The sequence below is a fragment of the Narcine bancroftii genome, chromosome 9 (genome assembly GCF_036971445.1).
Source record: "Narcine bancroftii isolate sNarBan1 chromosome 9, sNarBan1.hap1, whole genome shotgun sequence".
In the NCBI taxonomy this organism is placed as follows: Eukaryota; Metazoa; Chordata; class Chondrichthyes; order Torpediniformes; family Narcinidae; genus Narcine; species Narcine bancroftii.
In genome coordinates this window covers 9,602,729-9,629,796 of record NC_091477.1, presented here as the reverse complement: position 1 = coordinate 9,629,796, position 27,068 = coordinate 9,602,729, and the positions used below count along the sequence as shown (strand labels likewise).

At 41.2% G+C, this 27,068-nt stretch overlaps 1 protein-coding gene across 3 annotated transcripts in view; it reads right to left on the bottom strand.

Annotated features, from left to right (window-relative positions):
- Positions 1 to 11,020: 11,020 nt before the first annotated feature.
- Positions 11,021 to 27,068, bottom strand: part of LOC138743170 (START domain-containing protein 10-like) — an 84,670-nt gene continuing 68,622 nt past the window's right edge. For all 3 annotated transcript variants that reach the window (XM_069898076.1, XM_069898077.1, XM_069898078.1), the window contains 3 exons: positions 26,550 to 26,667; positions 13,691 to 13,743; positions 11,021 to 12,497 (listed from right to left, as the gene is read on the bottom strand). In XM_069898076.1, the coding sequence (XP_069754177.1) occupies positions 12,267 to 12,497; positions 13,691 to 13,743; positions 26,550 to 26,667 (402 nt within the window). In that variant the 3' untranslated portion in view covers positions 11,021 to 12,266. The remainder of the gene's footprint in view (positions 12,498 to 13,690; positions 13,744 to 26,549; positions 26,668 to 27,068) is intronic.

The following is a 27,068-nucleotide window of genomic DNA, read 5'->3' as shown; positions in this document are numbered from 1 at the left end:
CAGCATCGAGTCCACGCTGCTGAAGATCCAGCTGCGCTGGATGGGTCACGTCTCCAGAATGGAGGACCATCGCCTTCCCAAGATCGTGTTATATGGCGAGCTCTCCACCGGCCACCGTGACAGAGGTGCACCAAAGAAAAGGTACAAGGACTGCCTAAAGAAATCTCTTGGTGCCTGCCACATTGACCACCGCCAGTGGGCTGATAACGCCTCAAACCGTGCATCTTGGCGCCTCACAGTCTGGCGGGCAGCAACCTCCTTTGAAGAAGACCGCAGAGCCCACCTCACTGACAAAAGGCAAAGGAGGAAAAACCCAACACCCAACCCCAACCAACCAATTTTCCCTTGCAACCGCTGCAATCGTGTCTGCCTGTCCCGCATCGGACTTGTCAGCCACAAACGAGCCTGCAGCTGACGTGGACTTTTTACCCCCCTCCATAAATCTTCGTCCGCGAAGCCAAGCCAAAGAAAAATGTTTGATTCTATTTTCATATTTAAAGATGATTAAAATTAACTTTTGTTTTAAAAACCACTTGTCTTGGTGAATGCCTGTTGGGGCTGGGTTTTGGGGTCCTTTGGACTCAACACTACTGCTATGAATGTGAACTTTATTTCTTTATGGAGTTCTTTCATTAATTATTTCCAAACTTTTTAAGCTTAACTAATTTTTGATTCTTGACTTCATTGTTTATTTATATATATTTTCATTATCAGATAGTGGACCATGTATTTTGCAAACAGCCTCTGTAGGTAGGGGGTCAAATTTGTAGATTAGCCAGTTAATTTTTATTGCATTTACTTTTTAAAAAAAATGTTACATAGGTTTTGTCTTTACTAATATTATTATCCTATAAATTTGATCATCATTCTATTCATGTTTATTTACCTATATAACATTTGCCAAATGAAATTAACATAAATATTGAAAAATAAATATTTTCCTAAGAACTGCAGAGTGATTAATTCTGTCTGAGAAGTATATTGTAAATATTCGTGTATAATGTGTTCCGTGTATAATACGACCCCCCTCCCCTCACCCGCCTGAGTTGCGCTACTGTTTCTCTGGTTGCTTGGCCGCCCGCCCAAGTCGTGCTGTCGTCTCTCACGACCCCCCTCCCCTCACCCGCCTGAGTCGCGCTGGCATCTCTCCAGCCCGAGTCGCAAGTTGCAGAAATTAAAAATTTTTACTCCCGTATATAATGTGACCCCCCCCCTATTTTTGAGGGGAATTTTGTTTTGCATTATACTCAACTATTTACGGTATATTTCTGATCTCATTCTTCATTGTGCTCAACACTCAGAGCACTTACACGTTTTATATATAAAGCGAAGACTCAAAATACATTCACTTCCCCAAGTCTGGCCCAACTAACACAGTGTCCGGCACTTGTGGGGATTTTTAGATGCCGGAAAAGTGAATTTTCTGGTTGCTTGAGATTGCATGTTGCATGAATGGAGAACAGCGAGATGTACCAATTTTAAACTTTTGTATTCTTGCCCATTTATTTGCCACCATTTCTTTTTGCTGGTTGCTTGAGGTTGCCAGTTAGTTGAATTCTGGATAACAGGGGTTTTACTGTATTTTTCTTCAACAGTTTAAGTTCTGCTGCCATCTGATATTTAGCGTCAGAGTGAGATAAAGCACAGTAACAGGCCCGTCAACCCACTGGTCCTCACTAACCATTAAGCCCTCATCTCTATCCAACTCTAACCCTATCCTAACCTATCCTGTTCTCCCCACATCCTCACTAATCCATCCCTCCAAATTCTCACTGTTATGCATGCACACATTCACTAGGTGTTCTTCTTTGGCTTGGCTTCGCGGACGAAGATTTATGGAGGGGGTAAAAAGTCCACGTCAGCTGCAGGCTCGTTTGTGGCTGACAAGTCCGATGCGGGACAGGCAGACACGATTGCAGCGGTTGCAGGGGAAAATTGGTTGGTTGGGGTTGGGTGTTGGGTTTTTCCTCCTTTGCCTTTTGTCAGTGAGGTGGGCTCTGCGGTCTTCTTCAAAGAAGAATTAGTTGTAATTTACAACTAACATACTAGGATGGATGCCTTCAAGCAGCATGTGCAAAGGATCTCAATGCAGACTCAGGAAAGACATGCAAACTCCCCAGACAATACCCAGGTGGGGATTGAACTGGGGTCACTGGACCTATGATGTAGCAGTTTCACCAGCTGCACATTGAACCTCTTCTTGAAACTGAGCCGTGCTCTTTAAATAGCCTTGCCTGCGGATCTTAGCTTGTCCACCTGGATGATGGTGATGGATGATTATTGACCCATGTGGAAAAAAAAGACAAGCACTGTGAAAGTTGAGGTCAAGTCCTGATTGTGGCGCTGCACCTCAGGGCTCTGGGCTAGAGAAATTACCACATCCCTCTTGGATGGCACTCCCACCACCTGGATTGGAACTGCATATCAGATGAAAGCAGAATTGATGTTGTGTTCAGTGTGTGTATGCCAGGACAGAAGTCATAGAGTTCTCCGTTCATTGTCATAGGTTATCTATGTGTGAAGGATATCTGGATTCAAGAATGAGCTCAGTCTCCTTGGCAAAGTACATAATCCACATTGATTGCTGGGGTGTTCCTGTCATATGATTGCTTAACTTGGAAAAGGGGCATTTGCGATGGTACTGACCTCCTCAAGTCTACGCATGCAGGACAGGCAGAAGTTTCAACAGTGTGATGTATGTGCCATCTCAAAAATTATCCACCTGCTCAATCCCTCAGTTACATAGACCCGTGCAAGAGACTACTGTCCCTTCGTTGACTTCATCAATCAAACGGAGTGAAAGCAAGTCATCCTTGATCTCAAACGACTGGCTTGGAAGGCAAGAAGTCAGAAGCACTGCTTCATCTCTGACATCTCTCTCGACTACATCCATGTAACTTCCTTCCACTTTGCAACCCATCAATTCTGATCTCTTGAGCCATGGGTCAATCAATACCAAAGCACTAAGCTCTGCCTTTTCCTGTTTTGACTCATCCCCTTCTCCAAATAGCACTTTGACCAAGCTTAGAGCTCTCTGGTCCAGCCCACGATTGTTTGGGTCAACCCCTCTGAAAACATTAGTAATGGTGCCAAATAAATGCATATTGATGGTAATACTGATAGCATCAGGCACAAAAGAGAAACACGTTGAAACACATCAATGAAATGCAATTTAATTAAATGTTCAAAAAATATGATAAGTTCTTTGGACAAACAAGTGGAGCATGGAATAAATGAAACTGAAACCAATCTTTCCAATTATCAACATTGAGGTTAGTCATCAGATTGATTCAATTTGACAACAGAGTCGACTGAAAGTAAATCTTTAATGGTTCATTTCATTCAATAAAGTGTTTTTGTTTAATCAGACACATAATGAAAACATTAGCAAATTTTGTGAAAGATTACTGGTAAAAAAGATGAACCAATAAAGAAGCCAATCTACATTTGTAGGAGGAAGCAAGCTGACAATGCAATTCTATAGACTGCATTCATGAGCAACTCCTAAAGGTAATTCCACTGCACAGTTCCTTGCACCATAGACAGAGGGTGGAAATGAGAGATAATACCTGCCTAATAATGTCAAGAGGTTGTAGATCAAAGAACATAGTTCTTGACATTGCCTTCATAATAATCAAAAGAGAACAACCAATCACCCTTGACACTCCACGTAGGAAATATTACAGCCAATTTGGACACAGCACAACAATGAGATCACGGCCAGATCATACTCAAGTTGAGTTTAAGAATAAATGTTTGCCTGGGCGCTGTATTACATATTAAGAAGATACCATTGAAAGTTTTACACTGATTTAAGAGAAGGCATCTTAATGTCTCATTAAGAAGAAATTCACACTTACGTCACAAGTGAACAGTTGAGAATAGTTGCTTCTTGTGCACGCTTAATGTTATTTGTTGCAATTGGAACAAATTCTCCATTACTGGCACACAGTACAGAACTAACTTTAATATTCACCCAGGCATGATTGACGCCCTGAAAACCCATCTTGGAGGCTTCATAAACAAGAGGCTGTGATTATTCTTCTCTTACCTAAAGCAATGATAACTTGTTCCCTTGGGAGACTGTATGAAGTTCATTGATACTGCTCTTCCTTTGTGAGTTTACATGTTGGTAATGAAGCGCCAGGTGACATCATTATGTGTTTTGTTCCAAAGACTAACTCCAACCAAGAAAATAGTATTTAGGAATTGAAGTTTCACCATTGACTATAACAGCACAGGAGGCCAGTTGGCCCATTGAATTCCTGGCAGCTGTTCCAGGTGCATTCTCATGACTTCCACTCCTTTGCTCTTTCTCTGTCGCCCTACATATTTCACTGACCATGAGCTTACAATGTGAAATATTGCTTGCCATTCATATATCTTTCCCCTTTATACATTTACTGTGATTACAGGTATAAATTATCCAATAATCACTGTTTTTCCCAGCATTGCCATCTCCTTTAAAACATACATATTTAGGACAACAAAATATTTAAAGAACAAAAAACTCAACAATCCACATAATTAGATACAAAGCACAGCAGCAAACACTTAGCACAAAAAAACAGAAACTTTAATAAAAATTTATTTTTAACTCATTGACCAACTATCATAAATCGAGCTTGAGAGTTGGGCAATTGGTGATGATGTGATAACTGGGTTAATATAGCATAGATAGGTCTTATTAACTCATATATTCACGAATGCCCAGTTCTATTCAAGATATGACTATATGTACATTGTAAAAACTAATTTGCATTTGGTTGCTTATAAAGTAACATTGAACTTAATTTTATTTTAACAACATGAAAAATATGTGGAGTAGATCATTTCACCTCATGCATTTGCTTCACCAGTCAAAAGATAATGGCAAATCTGGTATCTCAATTAACAAATATTCTTTGGATGTTTGTCATCTTGGTGTATATTTAACTCCACACCCACTGGTGAATTGCCCTCGGAATTGATAGGCCAGTTACTTTAGGCCAGTTCGGGGTAAATAATACATACCAGATGGGCTGGCAAACAATTTTAAAAAATTGCCTAATAGCTATGACTTCAGAATCCCTTGACCCAAAGCACAGAAATGGTGAAGGAACCCAGCAGGCCTTGCATCATCTAGAGGAATAAAGATATATTACCAATGTTTCTGGCCTGAGCCCTTCTTCAAGATTTACCTTGAAGAAGAGCTCAGGTGTGAAACTTTGGTTATATGTCTTTACTTCCTCTGGACTCTACAAGACCTGGTTTACATTGAAGACGGGCTCAGCCCTGAAACATCAGTTATATATCTTTTACGTCCTCTGGATGCTCTGAGACCTGCTGAGTTCCCCCAACATTTCTATGTTCTCACTACATTTATAGAATCTGCCGACTTTCATGTTTCTCAGTATCCCTTGAGTTCCAAACTTTATTTGTTCTCAGCCTTTTAAATGTTCAACAACCATCTGGGATGGAGAATTTAGAAGATTCCTACCACTCCCAATGTGGATCACAGCAATCAATAGACTTACTTGAAAAGTGTGTCTAAATTTGTGTTAAGTTGGGAATTGCATTTCGACATTGTAAATTTATTTGTATATATGAATACTAGTCCTGCATATGTATTGTTTGCATGTGTGTTGTCTGGTTGTGTGTCTGCATGTTTTGCACTGAGGACTGGAGAATGCTGTTTGGTTGGGTTGTACATGTGCAATCAGATGATAATAAATGCAACTTGACTAGAGAAAGTTGTAGGAGTTCCAAATTGCTGTTCCAAATATGAGTTGATTTCTATACTTGTTGAAGTTGACCAGATTATTGGGATATACCAAAAGATCACTTCTAACAGTAACAAGTTTGAAATTTATCTACGTCGCATGTACTGAGAAACAGTGAAATGTATTTTCCTTGAGCAGTCAGCGCACTCTAACTTCCAAATAGATTAAATCTTCATGAAAGTAAACTTGCCCATAATTAACTGCAGAAAATGCCACTTGACAAGGATGTTCTCATCAAACAAGCTGGAAAAAGAACTTCCGCTCATCTCAATCAATTTTTTAAAAAGTACTCTTTTCAGACAGCCCAAATGTGGTATTGTCACATAAAGAAGAAAGTGAGCAACTACATCATGTTTTAGGGAACATCTGTGGAGAAAGAAACCTCTGTTCCTCCTCCCAGAGTAGCTGAACAGCTGAGTATCTTCAGCAGTTCCTGTTTTAATTTTAAATTTCTAGAACCCACAGTATTTTGTTTTTTAAAATGTAAGGGAGGAATTGCAGTTCTGCTTTCCAATGTTCTGATTTCAACTTGGCAAATGTTTTTTTTTCCCGAGAACTAGAATTCTCACGTGGGATATTCCCGAATTGAGCACTCATCTCCAATGACTATCCAGATGGCAGTCTGATTATTGCCCCAGTTTTCAAGTCTGGCTTGTATGACTGGTCCTTTGCAAATTCACTCACTAACAACTCTTACATCCTCAAAAAAGGCCTCCAAATGGCATATTATATTTACTGCATCTGCACTGACACATCTTTTACAAAGACTGTCAAATATTAAATCTTATTTAAAATGGACAGAAATTGATATCCAATGAAAGACTGGCTCCAACTCATGCAACAATGAGTAAAATTAAATCTTACCTTTTGATTGACAACAGGGCACGATAAAAGCACAAATGAATCACTTAATTATTTTGCAGTGAACCAAACCTATTTCTATCTGTATGGGGTATATACTGTTTCATTGTTGTGGCTATCCCTCATGGTTGAGGATGATGCTCATTCCATTGATCTATTTATGGGCTCTCAAGTGACTTTCAAGTCCAATCTTGGAAAGTGGCACCTGTCTGTGTATTTGTTTAATGTGCACTTAATGTTGCACTCCAGAAAGCACAGTATACTTCACAAATCAACTGACCAGTTCCAATGGCTTGAAAACCATGATGATTGGAGCTGACGGATTTGTTGCAGCCTTCATCCGCCTTCTCAGCCGTTGAGTTCGAGAAAACTTCGTCCGTCTGTTCCACCGTTGAGGACTTGGTTGGATTGTTCTTTGTCAGGGACCTCACCCTCAACCTTACCACCATGGGTGGCCCTACCAGGAGTATAGGTCCAGATGGCATCGCTCTTGGGATCTCAGGATCACACAAGCTTCTCCACCACGACAAGGTGACAATCCATGGAGAGCTGTATACCATTTCATGAATACAGTTTAAAAATAAAGTCATTCAGCACTCGAATCTCATCAGCAGGGACATCATTTAAACATGATGCATTAAATCTATATCATGGCTAGTGAGAAATTGCATTACACAAGGGAACAGAATTCCCATTGGTTTACAGTCCTTATAGCAAGTAGATATGAATAATTCATTGAATAAATTGGAAATGTTCTAAGCTATTGATAATGCTTTGTTATGATCAGACTTTAGAACTCTGCAGGAGAAACTATGGAAAGTTTCATTTCTCCTGGAAGATTATTCTGACTTGATGGCATTTGATGGTTTTGTTGAGAGTTGGGTAAAGTGAGTTGATGTGGCAGGGAAGATCAGCAATCATCTGGCATATCAAAAAAATCTTCAAAAGCTGTCTTGACGACTTCAGGAATTGGGAACAACCTGCTCAGCTGCATGAATGATCTTCAAGGCCTTTCCTTTACACTTCTTTCATTAAAAAACATGTTTGCAACCCAGGTACACCCTATCAATTAGAATGCCAAGCATTACAATGACCTTTTGCTGTACCAAAGTAATTCTGCATGTCTGAAACAATGTAAGAAGTTTCTGGTCGATGACATATTGCGTATGTTATAGGACGTCATTTCCTCCCTCGAGGAGTTCCCTTTTATCTTTCTTGCTTAGTCTTTTTTTTCTGGTACCATATAGCTGAGGATTGATTTAAGCCAGAATAACTTGTGCTTTCAAACATTTAGAGGTCAGATCACAGAAATTTGACAGCCTACTTCTGGTTGTGCAGCCCACTTGAAACTCTAACACAATGTTGGCAACATTCTCCTGCAATGTAGGATTATAGAGGACTTTGGATCATATACTGCAAGTGCTCTCTGTGGGCATTCACAGGAGACTGACTTTTTAACCATGTAGCACTGATTTGGGAACTTAACACTTACCCAACTCCTCAAATCATCCAACTTGTTGCCTCACGACCTCCATCCTGTCAACTGAGTTCCTGACTTCTGCCCCCATCCTGTAATTCCTTTCTCCATTACATACTCCATTACTATCCCTCCCCTTTCTCCTGCATCCACACATTGTATCTCAGTCACAAGTACATTTTGGTATGTATGATTGTAGAGTGACTAAAATAATTATTGTTGCAAAGAGAGTGCTGAACTTTTTTGAGTCACTTATTTCTGAGGACCAAAATCTTGAGTAATCAATAGACAGGGCAATTTGGAAAATGATTGCAGCAGATACACAATTTCACTTCAACAAAATCTCCATGTAATGTTAATGTTATCCAATGCATCATAATGTCCTGGGAATGAAATCATGCAAAAGTGAACAAGAATTGTATTGGTGCCATTTCTAATCTTGATCCTGAGAAAAGTGGAGGGTTATGGGTGTGAGGTAGGGACAGAAATAATTGGATTATTGTAGAGTAGGCTTCCATAGGCCGGCGCTACATTGTGGGCCAAAGAGTTCACAATGTTCAATGTATATTCAGGATAAAAGGCAGTGTGAAGGATTGTGTTGGGTGAAAACTTGTATTTGATGCAACTCCCTAAATGATGGAAGGGCAACAGAACAAAGTTAGTAATAGGTGTGCTTCGGAACATCAGAGTGCATGATGGGGGGAGGGGAGGGGGGCAATGAGCCTCAAAATAGCATTATATCTGCTATAATGAATAGTTTCTATTGAACATAAGATGAAAAGATATATGACATAATGCTCTTGATTGGATATCCGTCCTCAAATGCATTCAGGATTGATGCAGTGATACCTTAAGTTTAGCATTACAAGAATACACATGCATGAGGGATGGGAGTCGGCCAATCAACATCTCTAGTCTTTAATTAGGTCACAGTTGATTTACTGCATCAATCACATTGCCTTCTTTTGGTTTCCTTGTTTTCTTTTCCTAACCAAAATGACTAACCTCAGTCATGAAAGTGATTTTTTTTGTCTTTATTGTCAAGGAGTCTATCCCCAATCATTTGATGAAATAGGCTGGGCAGTGTTGAATGCAGCGTAATCTGAGATAAATAATGAAATCAGGCTATTTATCCCACCTCGTCTACGGTTCACTCACTAACTCCTGACATCGATTCCACTGAATCACTCACTTGATTGGAAGGCCTCCCTATTTCAAATTTACCTTGAGACATAACGCCACGATATTTAAACATTCCCATATTTACAGCACTTACTGTTGAACATCTTCCCCTTTAAATTTTGGGGGCGACCATTTTGAGGGCAATGTTCAGTAATAAATTTCATTGATTTCCCCCCCCACCCCCCCCCCTCTCAAGTTTGAACTTGTGAAACATGTAAGGTGTCATCATTCTTCTAAAGTGTTATTGACTTAGATCAACTTTTAGGGAAGCAGTGTTTTGTAACAAAGATATTTAATGTCCTTTTATATCATTTTCTGACTTCGCTGTTAAGTGACCATTTAAAAGGATTGATCATTTGCTATTGATCTCACTCCAACGAAAACAACGTCCCTCTTTCTACCATATTAAATCCTTTCAATATTTTAATCATTCAAATCTCCCTCTTAATCTCTAATATTTAATGGAATTTACACTATTATTGGAAACATCAAGAGATGTTAGGTCTTATTGAAAGTACAGCTTTAAATGTTAGTGGTATTATGGTAAGTTGCCTAATTGTAATCTGCTCCTACCACACATTTATTTCTTATTGGGCTCGTAACATTACAGATGATATAAAAATAATGATTGTAGCAATGAATGCACTTAAAAAAATTTATTAGCGTTGTCCAATTATTTCTTATTCAATATTGTGATCCTTACCACTTCTGAAGAGGTTTGTCAAGTGATAAAGGTAGATAAGTCCCCAGGTCCTGATGGAATGCATTCTGGGGTACTGAAATAAATGGTGGAAGTTATAGTAGAGGTGTTGGTAATAATTTCCCAAAATTTACTGGACTCTGACCCAGCACATGGGAAGACAGAAAATGTCATGCCACTGTGAGAATAAGGTTGCAGGCAAAAATCAGGTAACTCTAGGCCATTTAGCTTGACGTCAGTCATTGATAAAATGCTTGAAGCCATCATTAAGGATGAAATAGTAGGATGTCAGGCAAGTGCAGCATGGATTCTGGAAGGTCTTTGAGGATATAACGAGTGCTGTGACTGGAAGGGAACTGGTGTATATTATGTCAAAAGCCTCGAGGTTCAGGGGAGTAGATTTAGGATGGAGATGAGGAGAAACTGCTTCTTCCTGAGAGTGATGAATTTATGGAATTCTTTGTCCAAGGAAACAGAAGAGGCAGTCTCATTATGCATAAGTTAGATAAATTATTACCTAGTATGAGAATTAAGGGTGATGGAAGACAGGTAGGTAGGTAGAGCTGAGGCCATGGCCAGCTATGCCATGATCTAATTGAAGAGCAGAGCAGGCTCAACAAGCCAGATGATCTACTCCTGCTCCCATTTCTCATTCAGGATTACACTCAAGTCTGATATTGACTGCTTCACAGTCCATTGTAGTTGCCTTCACTTCCCTTATTGCTCAAAGGGCCATATTTATGAGATGGAAAGATGCTGCCCCTTCCCTCTCGTACTCAACGGCATGCTTGACTTTGGAAATAAAATTAGATGCTTCACTATTGAAATGAATCTTAATTTTGTTTCCTTATGGGGCTCTTTTCTTAATTATTTTTTTATAATTTGAACAATTAGTTCACTTTTTTTTAACCCCTTCCTTTTTATTATCAGGTCGTGGACTGTTTATGTTTAGCCAGTAGCCCCTGAAGGGAGGGGGTTGATAATTAATATAGTTTTTCTTTGTTATTTCATTTCAGTGTAACATAGAGCATAACACAGTTTTTATTATTATATGAGATTTGTTAATACTTTATTATTACGTACCTATGTAACATTTAGTTGATGAAACCAATAAAAATATTGAAAAGGTCTGCACCTGGAATTAAGAAACACCACTCAACGTCTGCAATTCATAAATTATAAGGCAGAATTGATACACAAGATGGGGTTCTAAGTGCTTGTGTAACTTCTATTATCCTAATATTTAACCCAAAGCAGTACAACGAAGATTCCTTTCTGCACCAAATCCTCAAAATCAGCCCTAAGGCCCCACCCACCCCCCCCCCCCCCCCCGAGTGCCACAGTACATTTGAGTAAAAGCCTTGTTTTCATTTCATGTCACGTAACATAAATATTTTAATGTACTTTATAGGTAGTCAGTAGGAGAGAAGTACAGAAGAAACCAAAACTTGACCATTTCATATGGAAGGGGGCCCATAAACTTTGTGGAGAGTCATTGGGAGTTGGGGGGGGGGGGGGTGGATGGCATAGCCAAAAAAAGGGTTGAGAATGGCTTCTCTAAATGCTGGTGGTCTTTGAATTGGTCAATAATGTTAAGGCTCTACCCAAACTCAACCAAACACCAAGTAGCTTCTATTCTGGCCGATGGAATTATAACGATAAGCGTGAAAACATTGCAAACATGCATGCTCATTTTTTTCCTTCCATTCACATCCAACATCACATCAGAACCTGAACCAAAAAAAAACGTGTCTGCAGTGTCCTTTCTGATTGCCACCTCTTCAAACCACCTCAGCATCAGGAGCCCTAAAAACAATGTTTCAGTTTAGTACTGGCGCCACAGTTAGTGCAATGCTATTCCAGCGCCAGCAACCTGGGTTCGAATCCTGCACTCTCTTTGCATGCTCTCCCAGTGTCCTAGGTGGGTTTCCTCTGGGTGCTCCTGTTTCCTCCCATCCTACAAAAACAATATGGGGGTGGTCAGTTAATTGGAGCATTTGGGCTCATAGGCCGGAAGGGCCTGTTATCGTGCCTAATGTCTAAAAAACAAAACATAAATACACTGGAAAACTGTTGACAGATGCTTCTGATAAAGAATTTGAGTTGATGGGTGATCGTTTTGAAAGGCAGGGCTCAATGGCCTACTCCTGCTCTTATTCCTTTCTTTTATGCCATTTAATGAGACCGAATTGCTACTTCACATATGTTACTCCATTTGAGTCATTAAACCCCATATGTAAATGATAATTTTCCCCTCTCTATTTGCCACACCCTCTTGCGTCTGTTACGATTCTTTTGAGTAGCTATCTTCCTCGTCACTGATGTGCACTTTCTCCTCCGACAGGCCACTCTCGTCGATGTTCTCCAGTGAAGATGCATGTTGGAGCGAGAGATCCGACAGGCTGACACTGGGCAGGGTGTTCTGCTCTGGGTAGACCCAAGGCTTGAAGTGTGGGTTGTGTTTCTGTTTCCACTCAGGATACTTCAAACAGGCTTTATAAATCCGCTTCATGGCCTGAGTGACACAGAGAAAACGAAATGAAGGCCGTGTACTGTTGACCACTCCCTTTGCATTCTAACTGAGCTTCTGGAAATGGAATGTGGACTGCAGTTTGGGGCAACAAGCCGCAGCATACATTTGCCTAATCACAATCATTTGAAAAGGATGTGGTATAGATGCGAGTCGTCTGTCTTTTCAAATCAAGAGAGGTGGGGGGGGGGGGGGGGTTCGTGGTTAGTAGAACTCTTTTACAGTGCCAGCAACCCGGGTTCAAATCCAGCGCTGTCTGTAAGGAGTTTGCACGCTCTCCCTGTGTCTGCATGAGGGTGGTCTGGTTTTTTCCCACCCTTCAAAAACATATGGGGCTTGTAGGTTAATTGGGCTCATGGGTACAGCCCCACAGGCAGGAGGTAATAGCTGGATAAGGGAGGGAGGGCACACTAACAAATGGGGAGGGAGGGATGGCTCTGTGAATGGAGAGAAGGGAGTGGAGAGCTGAGGGAAAGGAGACAGAGATTTGGGGAAGAGAGGGAGAGGAGGGAGCAGGCTTCAAGAAACTGGAGAAGTCAATGTTAATGCCACCCAGTTGGAGGGTGCTCAGATGGAATATTATGTGTCACTCCACCCCCTGCACACCACCCCTCCCCCACCATTTTGTTCAGGCATCTGTCTCCATTTTGTTCATACCTTGATAAAGGACTCAAGCCTGAAACAAATCTTTCCCTTATAAAGTATGCTGTTTGATCTGCTGAGTATGTCCGGGCAATGTGTTTTTACCTCAATTACAGTGTCTGCAGACTTTTGGGTTTTACTCGATTTTCAATTGGATCACTCTGGTCGGCCATGCCTTTGATTGGTCAATTCAATGCTTTCAAATTCTCTCCTTGCAACCTGCCTTTCTTCATTCAAAGCTCATGTTTTAGCCAAACTCTTGGCACCTGCTCTGATATCACTTTGTGATATTTGGGTTGTTTTATGTTCCAAATCTGTTATATTTCAAGCTAGCATTTAGGGATAAGTTGGGGTGTAGGGAATGCTTCTGCTTGGCAGTTGGTGCTATTGGGCCAAACCAAAGCTTTCATACGTAATTTTGGAAAATAACACCCATTTCCTTCTAATGAATCTCTCGGTGTCTCCAGACCAGTTCAGCAGAAGGAATCACCATGAAGTACGTTGATCGTTTAAAATGGGCATCGCGCAATGCTTACCTTGGGAGCTACAAACTGTGAAACTCTATTCACAACCCATTTTGGTAATGACCCTGAAAGACATAAAGAGTATCATTCAGTAGAAATGAGATTGTGAGTTTAATCATCCATTCACTGTCTGAATAGCAACAATCATCAAATCCTTCCACCGACACGTTCCAGAAATGAAACTGACCTGCCAGTTAAATAAATGCATAAGATTGAATTAGAAAAGAAATTGGCTGGAAACTGCAATTCAAATAAGACCATAAGCAGGCCATTTGACTCACCGAGTCCATTCCGCTATTCCATCATGAGCTGATCCATTCTCCCACTCAGCCCCTCTCCCCTGCCTTCCCCCCTTTACACATGAAATACACCCAATGACTTGGCCTCTTCATTTGCCCATGGTAGCATATTTCAGAGGTTCTCCACTCTCTGGTTGAAGAAATTCCTCTGCATCTCTGTTTTAAATGGACACCCTTCAGTCCTGAAGTTGTGCCCCCTTACCCTACACTCCCCTACCATGAGAAACAACTTTGCCACATCGATTCTGTCCAGACCTTTCAACATTCAAAATATTTCTAAGAAGTCCCCCCTCATTTAAAATTTTTAAAGTTTAGACATACAGCACGGTAACAGGCCATCTTGGCCCACGAGTCTGTACTGTCCAATTTTCACCCTATTAATCTGCACCCTTGAAATATTTTTTGAAGGGTGGGAGGAAACCGGAGCCCCTGGAAAAAACCCACACAGACATGGGGAGAACATACAAACTCCTTATAGACAATGCAGGATTTGAACCCCGGTGGCGCTGTAAAGATGTTGTGGTGACTGCTACGCCAACCTTGCCGCTCTTATCATCATTCTTGTGTATGTTTTCCCCAGACTTCGACATAGGTGTGGAAATTAATTATAACTATGCATTAGGCCTGAGTATCTGAAGGAGAAAGCGAAACAAGAGATTATTAAACTATAATCGACACAGTTAGTGTAGCTGTTAGTGCATTGCAATTACAGCGGCAGTGACCCAGGATCGAATCCAGCGTTTTCTGTAAGGAGTTTGCATGTTCTCCCCGTGTCTGCATGGGTTTCCTCCAGGTGCTCAGGTTTCTTCCACTCTTCAAAACGTACGGGGGGGTTGTAGGTTAATTGGTATGTTTGGACAGCACAGGCTTCGTGAGCTGGAAGGGCCTGTTACTGTGTTGCAACTCCAAATGGTAAAAACTAATGAAAATGCTTAGCAAATCCACCAGAATATTCTGTGGAAGGGGGTTGGACCTGAAATGTTAACTCTAGATGCTGCCTGACCTGTTGAGGGTTCTGCAAATTTGTATTTCGATTTCAGATTTCTGGTATCTGCATTTTATATTATTTGGAGATTTTTATCCAAGTTGTAACTCATGGTATTTGAAGAATATTCCTGGTAGGGATGTATTCTCAGAAAATCTCTACCCAAAGGGTTGTGCACTCAAGATCATTGAGGGTATTTTTAAAAAGATCAGAGATCTGAGGGCTCTGGGGAACAAGCAGAGGAGATGAGGCCTGGGGTAGATTATCATGATTATACTCAATAGTGGCACAAGCTTCAAGAGCCAAGTGGACCATTCCTACTCTTATTTTGATATACTAACTGACCGAAAGGAGAGAGCAGGAGTAAACAGTTCATTTTTGTGCTAGCCTCAGTGCTGAGGGTTCGGCATAGGCTGTATCACTGGTGGGAAGGGTGGGGTGGGTCAAGTGCCAAATATCCAAGGTTTGTGGCAGGATTGGTTATGAGAAGTTTGCAAGGAGGTTTCACAGGGGGGAAAAAAAATACAGGTTACGTGAATGGACAAAGACATGGCTGATGGAACATCAGGTGCAATTATTGAAGGTTATCGACAGGATGGAAACAGAAACCTGGAGTAAATTAAAATTTATTTTTTACACCTACATTTACACACCCGGTGCATTTTGAGCAGTGGATGGAAACCAGAGCCCCCCGGGGAAAGCCCATGCGGACACAGGGAGATTGTGCAAACTCCTTACAGACAGCGTGGGATTTGAACCCCAGTCCCGATTGCTGGCGCTGTAAAGGCGTTGTGCTAACTCCTACACCAACCATGCTGCCCTTTTAGTTTTGAAATGGTGAGTAAAATGTGTGCTGGTGTCACTGGACACAAAACACTGAAAGATAACAGTTGGGTCTAAGGAACTTGGACAGCCAATTAAATGTTGGCCTTAAATTCAAGAGGATTTGAATAAGAAAGAGTAGCTCCAATTATACAGGGCCCTGGTGAAACTAATACTAAGATTGTTGTGTGCAGGTCAGGGGTCTTCCAGCCTAAGGAATGATATACTTGTGATTGTGGAAATGCAATAAATGTTCACGAGAATGATTTCTGGGCTCACAGTTTTGTCACAGGAAGAGTGGTTTGGCAGCCTGGCATTATATTTCTGAGTAATTCCCATAAATATCCAGAATTCAAGCAACCAGCAAAAAAAAAAATTCCAGAAAGTAAATAGGCAAAAAATACGGAAGTTTGAAATTGGTCCACCTCGCCATTGGTTTGACAGTCATACAACAAGCAACCGGAAAATACATGTATCCAACATCTACCAATCCCCATAGGCGCTGGATAGCAGGATACAGTACAAGAGGCAACCACAAAATTCTTTTGGGGTTTGACTGGGTAAATGTCTGGATTCTTCCACTGGCTGGACTTTTTAGCCTGGCTTGTCATTTGAAAAATATTTTTATCCAATAGTTAGAAGAAGTGGTCTACAATTAGGTGTCACATACGCACATGAGGCATGGTATAAGGCACATGAAATTTACCTCATGCCAGAAGCAAATGCTTGTGCCGATGCTACCTGAAAGTAGAATGACAAATAAAGGAACCCTGGCAGGATCCGGTGAGTGTTTATCTGTAATTTTGAATTCTGAGGACATTACTTTGGTCAATAATAGGATATTAGGCCCTTGACAGTGCAAAACAAGGAACCACTCAGAAACTTCAATACAGAGCAACAAAACCTCTCTAGTCATGCCATTAAATAAGCTGAAATACACATATTAAAATGAATGCAGCAAATAATCACTGGCTATAATCTTCCATGTAGTTTTGCTTTTATAATCAATTCCCACCTGCAGCTGCTTTGATTTACTTTAATCAGTAATGCAGATGTACATGCATTGAAATCAATACAGTATGTTGGTTGCATTCATTGTACCGTGTGCTGTTGTGGTTAATGTATTTTGTGAAGGTGGTTTCCCTTTGAGTTTGTGGCTTCATGCACGTTGCTTACTGCCTAACCTTCCTCTCGATATGCCTCGCCCTACTCCCTCAGGTTTGGTGTTGCTCTCCCACTGCATTTCTATGGTTTTAGCAACCCTCAATTTGCCTTTAACGTGCAACTTCTGACCTATGGGAACTGCAATGGAGAGAGACTGCTCTGCGATTCTGTCACATTTATTTGTCGAGCCAGAGGTTGTCTGGGTTAACAGCTATGGTTCTTTATGGATTGAAAAGCAAAAAAGGAAGGGTCAAAGTTTTTGTGACATAAACATTGCTTTGTTAAGTTTTGAAACCAAAGATCAGTTTTAACCTTGAATATTTTTCAACCCTATGAAATTTGAATGGAATGTAAGCAAAAATAATGGGAATTGGTAAGGGAAACTTTGGTATGAGTGATTTTATCCTTTTGGTAGGCTGAATAACTGCCTAGTGGGCAATACTTCAGAGCAGAAAACTCTCCGAGATAAAAACTGAAAACCCAAAGAATTGGAGGCAGAATAAGAGGTTGATCTATTGACACCTTTGTTTCAGGTGATGAATTGGAGGTAAAATAGTTGCCTGCCATAAGTAGTGGTCACTGCCCAGGATATCGCGGGTAAAAGCCTCCCCACCATCGAGAACATATACAGGAAACGCTGCCATTGGAGATCAGCAGCGATCATCAAGGATTCATGTCACTCAGTACATGCTCTGTTCTTGCTGCTCCCATCAGGAAAAAGGTGTAAGTGCCACAAGACTCACCCCAACAGGTTCAGGAACAGCCCTCTACCATCAGACTCCTCAATGACAAACTCAATCAGGTGCATTTAAGGACACTTATATTTGGACTTGAATTTTTTTTCCTCTGTATTTCAGTCAGTTTGTTTACATTTCTTTATTTTTTTATTGCACTGCCAGTAAGTGTTAATCCTGCCTTGCCCATCAGAAAAGGACTCTCAGGATTGTATGAGATGTCATGTATGTACTCTGTCAATAAATCTGAATCTGACTTGGGCTAGATTGGTAAACAGATTATGGTACACCAAGCTCTTTGTACGCAAAGTCAATTTGCATGGAAGAGGGAGCCTGTTTAAATAACGAAGGAAAGAACTTGTAAATTCCACCAGTAGAACAGGATAATTTCTCCAGCTACTGGAAGGCATAACTGGGGCACGTGGATTATGTCAAGAAAGTGAATCCTCCTAATTAACTGCAAGGTGGGATGTAGGCTTGATAGATGGAAGAATTATACCTTTGTTTCCATGCTGCCATATCCAATGAAAATACCCAAGGATTGTGTCTATTAAGTTTCAATTTAACAAAGCAGACTAATGCATTATAAATAAAGTATCTGAGAGACAGAGGCCAGAGCAAAGATCACTAACCATGGAACTGAAACCCTTACTTTGTTATTTATGAAACAGCAGGAGAAACATTGGAATGAAAAATTCTCATTTTGCAATACTTAATGCACAGCACGAACGATGGGACACTTTGAAAAAGCAGCAGCAAATTACGTTGAATGGCAGAAGCAACTGGCAGACTGCCACATTTCCACATAAAAAGATGAAAGACCAATTAATTTGCTTTTTAATGATGTTGGCTGAAGCAGATTGCTGGCCAGGTGTTCTGGAAATCTCTTTACCTTTGTTAAATAGTCAGGAAACTGTTCACACACACTCATATACATATGCCCCACAGTGGTGCACTATGGTTATTAATCTCTAAGTTATTTAAGAAGCCTTTCAAGTAATGCAAGAGACATAACAAGCTTGATATTCCAGAAAGAATCACCACTAAAATATAAGATACTAGTTTAACATTTCTTTGAATCAAAGTCCTCAGAAAGTAGAACATTGAAATCTGGCAGCACGGTTGGCGTAGCGATTACACCGTTACAGCACCCATGATCGGGACTTGGTTTAGAATCCCACACTGTCTATAAGGAGTTTGCACATTCTCCCTGTGCCTGCATGGATTTATTCTGAGTGCTCCTGTTTCTTCCTACCCTTCAAAATGTGCGCGGGGTGGGGAGGAAATTGTAGGTAAATTGGGGTATTTAGGCGGCTCGGGCTTGTGGGCTAGATGGGCCTATATGTCTAAGATTAAAAAAAGATTTTGCTTCATTAAGGCCACTGGGCTCTATGAATTCTGCTGCATGAAGAGCAGCTCACCATTTGGTGAGCAGAATGGTCATGGCTCCATCTAGAGGTAATACAACAAATGACAGAGACGCAAGAGGCTGCAGATGTTGGCATCTGGAGCAAAAAACAAATTGTTGGAGGAACTCCATGGGTCAAGAACTTCGTAAGGGGAGGAAAACAATTCCCGATATTTTGGGTTGAGACTTGTCAGGATTGAGAGTGGAGATGGATGATTGCTGGCCTAAAAAAAGGCAGGAGGGGGAGGGATGAGTTTGGGGCCTGTGGGTAATAGGTGGATCATGGAAGTTGATGGATAGATGGAGTCAGAATGGAGAGGGGTGCAGCTGTGAAACAGAGGCAGGTGGGGGACAGTAGTAGGTGGATGCAACCTGGAAGTGGAGAGGAATGAAAATGGATGGAGGGAGAGAAAAAAGAGAAAGAGAGTGCGACAAGGGGGGGGGGGAGTGAGAGAAAGCAAGAGAGAGAGAGAGATTGATCTGTAACTGGAAAATTCATGCCATCGAGTTGTAGAGGACTTAGATAGAATATGGGGCCTCACTGTGACAATGAAGAAGGCAGAGGATGGACAGATCATTGTGGGAATGGAAAGGCAAATTGAAAATGGTGTTGAATCGGGAGGTTGGGATGGCCATCGCGGATAAAGCAATAATAATATCAGAGGCTGGAGTACATGGAGAATTCTTGGCTCTTTATAATTTCACTGGTACTCAGGGTGCTTGAGAATGGAGTGTCGGGAGGCTGATGCCCTTGTCTGAAGAAGCAGCTTCACCATAAGAAGATGCAAATGTGAGAATCAGGTAATCTCAATCCACAATTTAATGGAGAAAGACTGTACACAATGTATAATTATTCCATTTCTAATTACAGGACAATAGAGAGGAAAGTCTGAAGACACCATGATTGAAATAAAAACACAATGCTGGAAAAACGAAGCGGGTAAAATAGTGTACTTTATACAGCAGAAATAGAGATACATGTGGTATACCACTCTATATATGTTTGGATGTACTAGGACACACCCCTTGCTGATTATCCTGAGGCTCCTCCTACTGGGCCTTGAATAAAGGCGATGGTGCCACAGCCCCCTTCTCAGTTCAGGGCAGTCGACCAGCATGGGTGGACATCCATTCTGTAGTTAATAACAGCCTACCCTTTTCTCTACTATTTCTAGTCTTTGAAATTATTGATGGTGCTCCAATACATAACCAATGTTTTAAGCTTGAGCCCTTCATCAAGGTATCAGGACAAAAGGTTTTGGGAGTGTTGGAATAGTTGAGAAGGTGTTAGTGCAAAATTCATACCCTGGACCTCAGTATTGGAGGGGGAGTGCTGGACAGACTTAGGGGTTCAATACCACCTCCTCAAAGCATTTCCCCAAAAAGGACAATCAGCAAACTGCTGGCATTCTTCCCCTTCTGTTTAACAGAAGAAACACGAGCTTGAAAACACAGTGCTCCAGCTTCATGGTCACTTTTTGTCCTGCTGCTATCACAATGTTGAATGAGCCTCTCATTGGTAAAAGACAATGCCCCTGCAATATTTAACTGCACTTTATCCCCTGAACTTTGCCTTTTGTAGCACTATACCCTGCACCTTTTGACTTAATGCAATGCTATACTCTGAACCTTTGTGTTATAATTGCACTACATAAGAAAGAGGAGCAGGACTAGGCCATCTGGCCCATCGGGCCTGCTCTACCATTCAATGAGATGATAGGTGATCTGAAGATAGGCTCAATTCCACTTATGTCTGTATGTCTGCGTGTTTTGCTGCTAAGATTGGAGAACACTGTTTTGTCAGGTTGTATTTGTACACTCAGATGACAATAAACTTGACTTAACTTGACCTACCTGCCATTTCCAATATCCCTTAATCCCAAACTATGTAAAAATCTATCTAACCCTTTCTTAAATATATTTACTGAGGTCACCTCCCCTGGTTCAATGGACAGGAAATTCCACAGATTCACCACCCTCTGGGAAAAGCAGTTCCTCCTCACCTCTGTCCTAAAACTACTTCCGGGAATCCTGATTCTATGTCCCTTAGATTTAGTCTCCCCCACCAATGAAAACAACTCACCAACCTCTATGCTGTCTAGGCCTTTTCATAATTTTATACGTTTCTATAAGATCTCCTCTCATTCTTCCAAAAGAGGCTTGGGCTGATTTGCCTGGATAGTTTGCAAGACAAAGCTTTTCACCGTCTCCCTTTGCATGTGACAATGAACAAACCAATTCAATTCTGACTCCTTGCTCTCTGGTGAACCTAGTCTCTCCACCACTTCGCCTGGGACTGAACATACAAGCCTGCACATTGCAAGGATCCAGCTCTACTCATGCTCCTGGGACAGCATAGGGCCTCTGACTCAGATGGAAGTCTGAGCGGTGGGAAGCTGCCTTCATTTTAATACTTGACATAGTGTTTATTTTTATTTATTCATTTACATTTATTTAAATTAAAATATGCAATGGCAAGTAATGAGATCTTGTAATCGTCTGCACTGATCAGAACACTGCCCACAGATTTCCATCTTTTAACTTCAACTAATGAATCAGGCTTCCTGCATATGTCAGTCAATCAGAATGGTCTTAAATGGGCCTCGTAGACAGGGGTGGTCTTAAATATGTTAAAACTAAATGCTGTTTTTGTAAGTTACAATCACTTTCAACAATAGCCTTTTCCCCTCAATACTAAACAGTAGTCGCCTCTTTAGATTAGAAGGTGGTTTATGTTCCCTATGGTTCTTTTTGCAAAAAAGACAAGAACACAAGATAATCAGGCCAGGAGTAGGCCACAGGTCCTCAAGCCTGCCCCACCACTCGATATGACCACAGCTGAAGTATTCTGGTTCTTTCCCGACAATCCTCAATCCCTCCAACTTATCTATTGTTACCCTAAACATATCCATTGATCTAGTCTCCACCATCCCATCGCAGGGGTGGGAGGGTCTAAGAATTTCAGAGATTCTGAAATGAGAAATTTCTATGCTGTGGTGGTCCACTATTGGCCTACTGCAGGGGGCAACCTCTGTACCTGCAGAAGAGCATGGGGACAAGACAATACCTGGCCGGCTGTATTGCCGACCTGAATGGACCAAGCCCCACCCGGTCGGGTGTCAATCACCCTACGGGATATAAGCCTGAGCCGGCCCTGTCGAAGTCACTCTCAGAGCTCATAGCAGCTCTCCTCACAGCCGGCTCTGTGGAGGTTTACGTCGAATAAAGCCTGTTGAACAGTCTTTTGGTTTTGTGTGTTTGCTTCTGACCGACAGCGCACCACATATGCATCTCTGATTTAAATGGCCATCCCATATTTCATAACTGTGTCCCTTTGTTCGTGACTCTTCTGCCTTTGGAGTCATCTCAACATTTATTCTCCTAGCCCCCTTATTCCACTAAACGCCCAGGAACATGGATCAAACCTGTTTTTGGCTCTTCCTGGTAAAATATTCAGCACTGCCTGTACTCTATGATTGTTATCAGGGAGTGATAGCTAAGACAGGAACACAAGTAGATGATAATACTGAACCCCATTTAAGCAGCATTTTGTTCACTGCCTTGTGGGTTAAATGTGCAGAGCTTCAAAAAACTGTACTTTCCTTTTAACAAGTGTGCAATTCCAGGGTTAAAAAGCCCATCTGCCAAGAATATGATTGGAGTACATCAACTACAGGAAATGAACACAAACAGCATTATTAAAAGTGATTTAACTTTCAAAGTTTTGTGATTGCTTATTTACGCAGCAGTTCCATAACCTGTAAATATGTTTGTGCAGCCTTGTAAATGGAAATGCATATGCTTTTGACACACAAGAATGTTTGTGAAGCTGGAAAAAAGCAACACTGTAAAACAACTTTTCAAAGAAACAACCGGCCAATGGTTTAAATAAATAGAGAATAATAATCCAAGCACTATGCAACTTTGTTGATGCTGTTTGATGAGGTTTATATATTCTACAATTTTGCATCATCTCTGGAGAGGCTCCTCTCCCAATGACTTGGAGATAGATAGAAAGGCTGATGAAAGGAAAGTCCGTTCAACTGCTCTGATAACGGCCTGAACAGGAATCCTTGTTTTCTCGAAGAAATGTCAGAAGAGTTGTATGTTGTATGTTTAAATTATTTGTTATGAGACAGATCTCTGGCCCCTTAAATAGTTGCCTCATAGATAAGGCTGGGTGGAAATCAAACAGCCTGACCTTCATTTCCTGGTATGCTTTGCCGCTTGTTTGATGGACAACCTGACAAAGGTCAAACAGCTCATCATGGCAGCTGTGGCAAAAGTGCCCCAGAACTCAGTCTGTTTGCACTGGTCATCTTATAAATACAATTCTTGGGCATTCACAGCTGTAAGTAGAGACCTGTATTTTATTTGGAAATCTCCACATGACTCTCTTTCCTGATGCCCTGTTCTTGCTGTTATCACTTCCCTGCACCTTCATACAGAATTAGTATCTAACAAGTTGATTGTAAATGTTAATGGCACTGCTGTGAATAGACCCCAATTGTTAGCGCAACACTATTACAGCGCCAGTGACCCGGGTTCAAATCCAGTACTGTCTGTAATGAGGTTGCACGTTCTCCCTGTGTCGGCCTGGGTTTCCTCTGGGTGCTCCGGTTTCCTCCCACCCTTCAAAACGTGCAGGGGTTGTAAGTTAGTGGGCTTGTGGGCCAGAAGGGCCTGTTACTGTGTGGTACGTCTAAATTTAGAAATAATTTAAATTTAATAATGTATGAGATTTCTGCATAAAGTGCCATGTGGAGGTTGATTGAGAGAAACGGTGATACATAGTCATAACTCTCTTTCTGAAGTTATTTTGGAATCTATCACACAGAAAGAATGAATGGAAATACAAGTGTCTGACTTTGCCTGTGAAGTTGAATGAAATGCGCTATACCTGTAGGGTGATATCGTCATTGGGGGCCAATCTCGCCACCCCCTTCCCCCCTGTATATGTCAATGAGGTACAGAATTTAATGGACAGAGGTATTGCCCAGATCCAGCAACAATATAAGCAAGGCCATTTCACAAACACTGCTGCCATTCTAGAGGAAAGCTGGAGACCATTTCAAAGTGGAAGACTTTCTTTTGCTGTATCCAATTGAATCATGGCTTCATTTCACCTCATTGCACCCCACCCAAAGACCTCCTCTGACCCACGCTCACTCAACCCACAATAGTTCTCTCCCACAACACGAAAAATAGAGTGCTATGCATGTGAGGTAGGGAAGGTTTTGTTTGTTTATTTAGATCGGCACACATTGTGGGTCAAAGGGCTGTACTATGTTGTAATATTTGATGCTCTCTGTTCTAAATATTCTACAACCTATCCCCAACTCTCCATCTATAATCCCCAATCTTCTCTCCAGTCCAAATTGTTCTTTAGCCAAGTACTGTCACCCTGCAATCCATGATCTGATGTTCCTCCCTATCACTGCTTACCTCAACCAATAATATTATTCATGCCTACATCCAAACATCCACTTCTCTGATGTCTCTCTGAACTGTAACCAATCCCATCTCATACATGATGTCTTATCCTTCCAAATGTTGCTCTCTTTGACCCAGCTCTAACCTCCTTGTTCAGTGACCCAAAATTAAGTGAAATATATGCTACTTTTAGGATGAGATTATTTTTTCAAATCTGGAATCACACAAGAAGCATAAGAACAAAAAACTATGAGGTATTTCGCCCTTCAGGAATGCTCTGACAATTGATAAGATAATGTTATATCTCCATGACAGAATCCCATCAAACCTTTGTTGTGGCATATATCTTTCTACAACACTCTCAGGGTATTCTCATCTGCCCCAATTGCCCCTCCCACTTCCATGGGAAAAATTGTTACACGTCTATGAATATTCCCCAATTTCACTGCCACCCACAAGCTCCAGGATAAATTCCAACTAAGAATCAACCTCATGCAAGACTGGTTTTGGGATGTGGGAACACCCAGTGGTAACAAAAGAGAACATAAAAAGAACATGCGCACTCCACACAAACAGCACCAGAGGTTAGGGCTGAACCCAGGTTACTGGAGTTGAGCAATAGCAGCACTACCCATTGAGCTTCTGTCCTAGTATCACGTGTTTGCGAAAATCCCTCAACATCAATATTGAAAACACCCAATAACCAAGCATCTTAAATCCCCCTGATGGAAACAAATCTTTCTTGCCCTGTTCTTAAAAGGGCAATTTTTTCTTTTCTATTGATAACCAGTCTTGTATGACAAGGCAGCAGGGTGAAAACACCCATGAAACATGGAGCATAGCCACATGCGTGGCCTCTTTCAAGAACCTATGAACCTAAATAGCCACATCAATGCTTTTGCGTGGCCTGGCATAAACTGTGTACACTTGACCCCCCCCGGCCCCCCACAAAATGCAAATTCTCCTATGTGTCCCGATTAAAATCCATCTGTCCATATCTGTAACAGCTCTGCTCATCTCTGTAACAATTAATTATTAATATTGTTTAATAAATAATAGTTAAATCACCTTTAAAATAATTCTCTTTATTTCACTGGGACCAGCACGCATTCTTTTAAATCCTGGTGAATATAATCCTGATCCGGCCTGCGGCATCTCAGGAAACCAGTCTTCGCTCCATCAAGGGCATCTACGAGGCAGCATCTTAAGAAAGCAGCCTCTATCCTCAAGGACCCCCACCACCCTCTTCAATCTGCTACCAACAGGAAAAAGGTACAGGAGCCCGAAGACCAATATTCAGCGGCACAAAGATAGCTTCGTCCCTTCTGTCATCGGATTTCTAAATAAGCTGACACTACCTCAATTTCTCGTAGTTTCTAGCACAATTTATTTATTTTGGAAATGTAATTTATAGCAATATTTGTACTGTGATACTGCTATAAAACACCAAATTTCGTGACATGTTCTTAACAATACATTCTGATTCTTCATTTGCTTATTCTTTCCTCTTGGACTCCATAGTAATGGAAATTTGGAACTTTTTTTTCCTCACTGAAGCTACTGTGGACAGGGATTGTCAGGCTTTAGGTCGATGGAGGAAAGGAAGGAAATTTGATCGGGGAGAAGGATCAGAGGAGGATAGAATCATATTCCTTCACTGTCATCTTTAAATGCTGCCTGCACTCAAACCCAGTGGTCCCCACCCTAAGGTTTGCAATCCCTTGGGAAGGCAAGCACAGATTACAGCTAAGCCACGACGATTCCCAAAAATTGGGATAATTTTAATAGAAAGTTTGCAAATGTGTGCTCGCTGCCCCAGCTGTAGGGACGCTGGTAGTCCTCAGAATTCCCAGGACAGCTCTAACTATAAATATGGAGTGTCTCTGATACTATTGAGCATTTACAGAAAGAGCATCATCATGTGGAGCTTGTGTACAAAGATAATGGGAACCACTGCACTAGAGAGTTTGTTCAGGAGGATCTGGAGAGAGCAGGCCAAAGAGTTTTGGCAAGTTGTCGCACTAACCTCGTGGATCCACTTGAGTCAAGTAGTACAAGGTGCAGCTGTTGGCGCCGTTGGATTTAATGAAGTATCCAGTCTGCAGTGAGACAGCTCGTACTATGTCCTTCTTTGGGGGATACTTCTGCAAATCAAGCAGCAAAAACATTATGAATTCAATACACTTTGAAAAAAACCTGATTATTTCAATCCTTTAGAATATTTACACGATACAGTTCAGAAATTATTGCTTTTGAGAGTTTTCTAGGCAGACAAATTAATATGAAGAGGATGGAGAGATAACAATGAAGTCCAAGCAGCAGAATTTTAGTTTAATTTGGGCCTTGTGTTCAGCACAGACCTATGGGCCAGGGGCTGTTCCTGTTCTCTATGTTGTATGATCAAATATGAAGGGACAAGCAGCAAGAGATATTTTCTTTCACCCCTCCATTTTGTATTTGTACAGCAAGTAATTTGAAGGCCTTTGCTTTAACTCATTTTAGTCCATCCTGAGATCAAAACACAATAATGAAGGTTTAAGTCCCA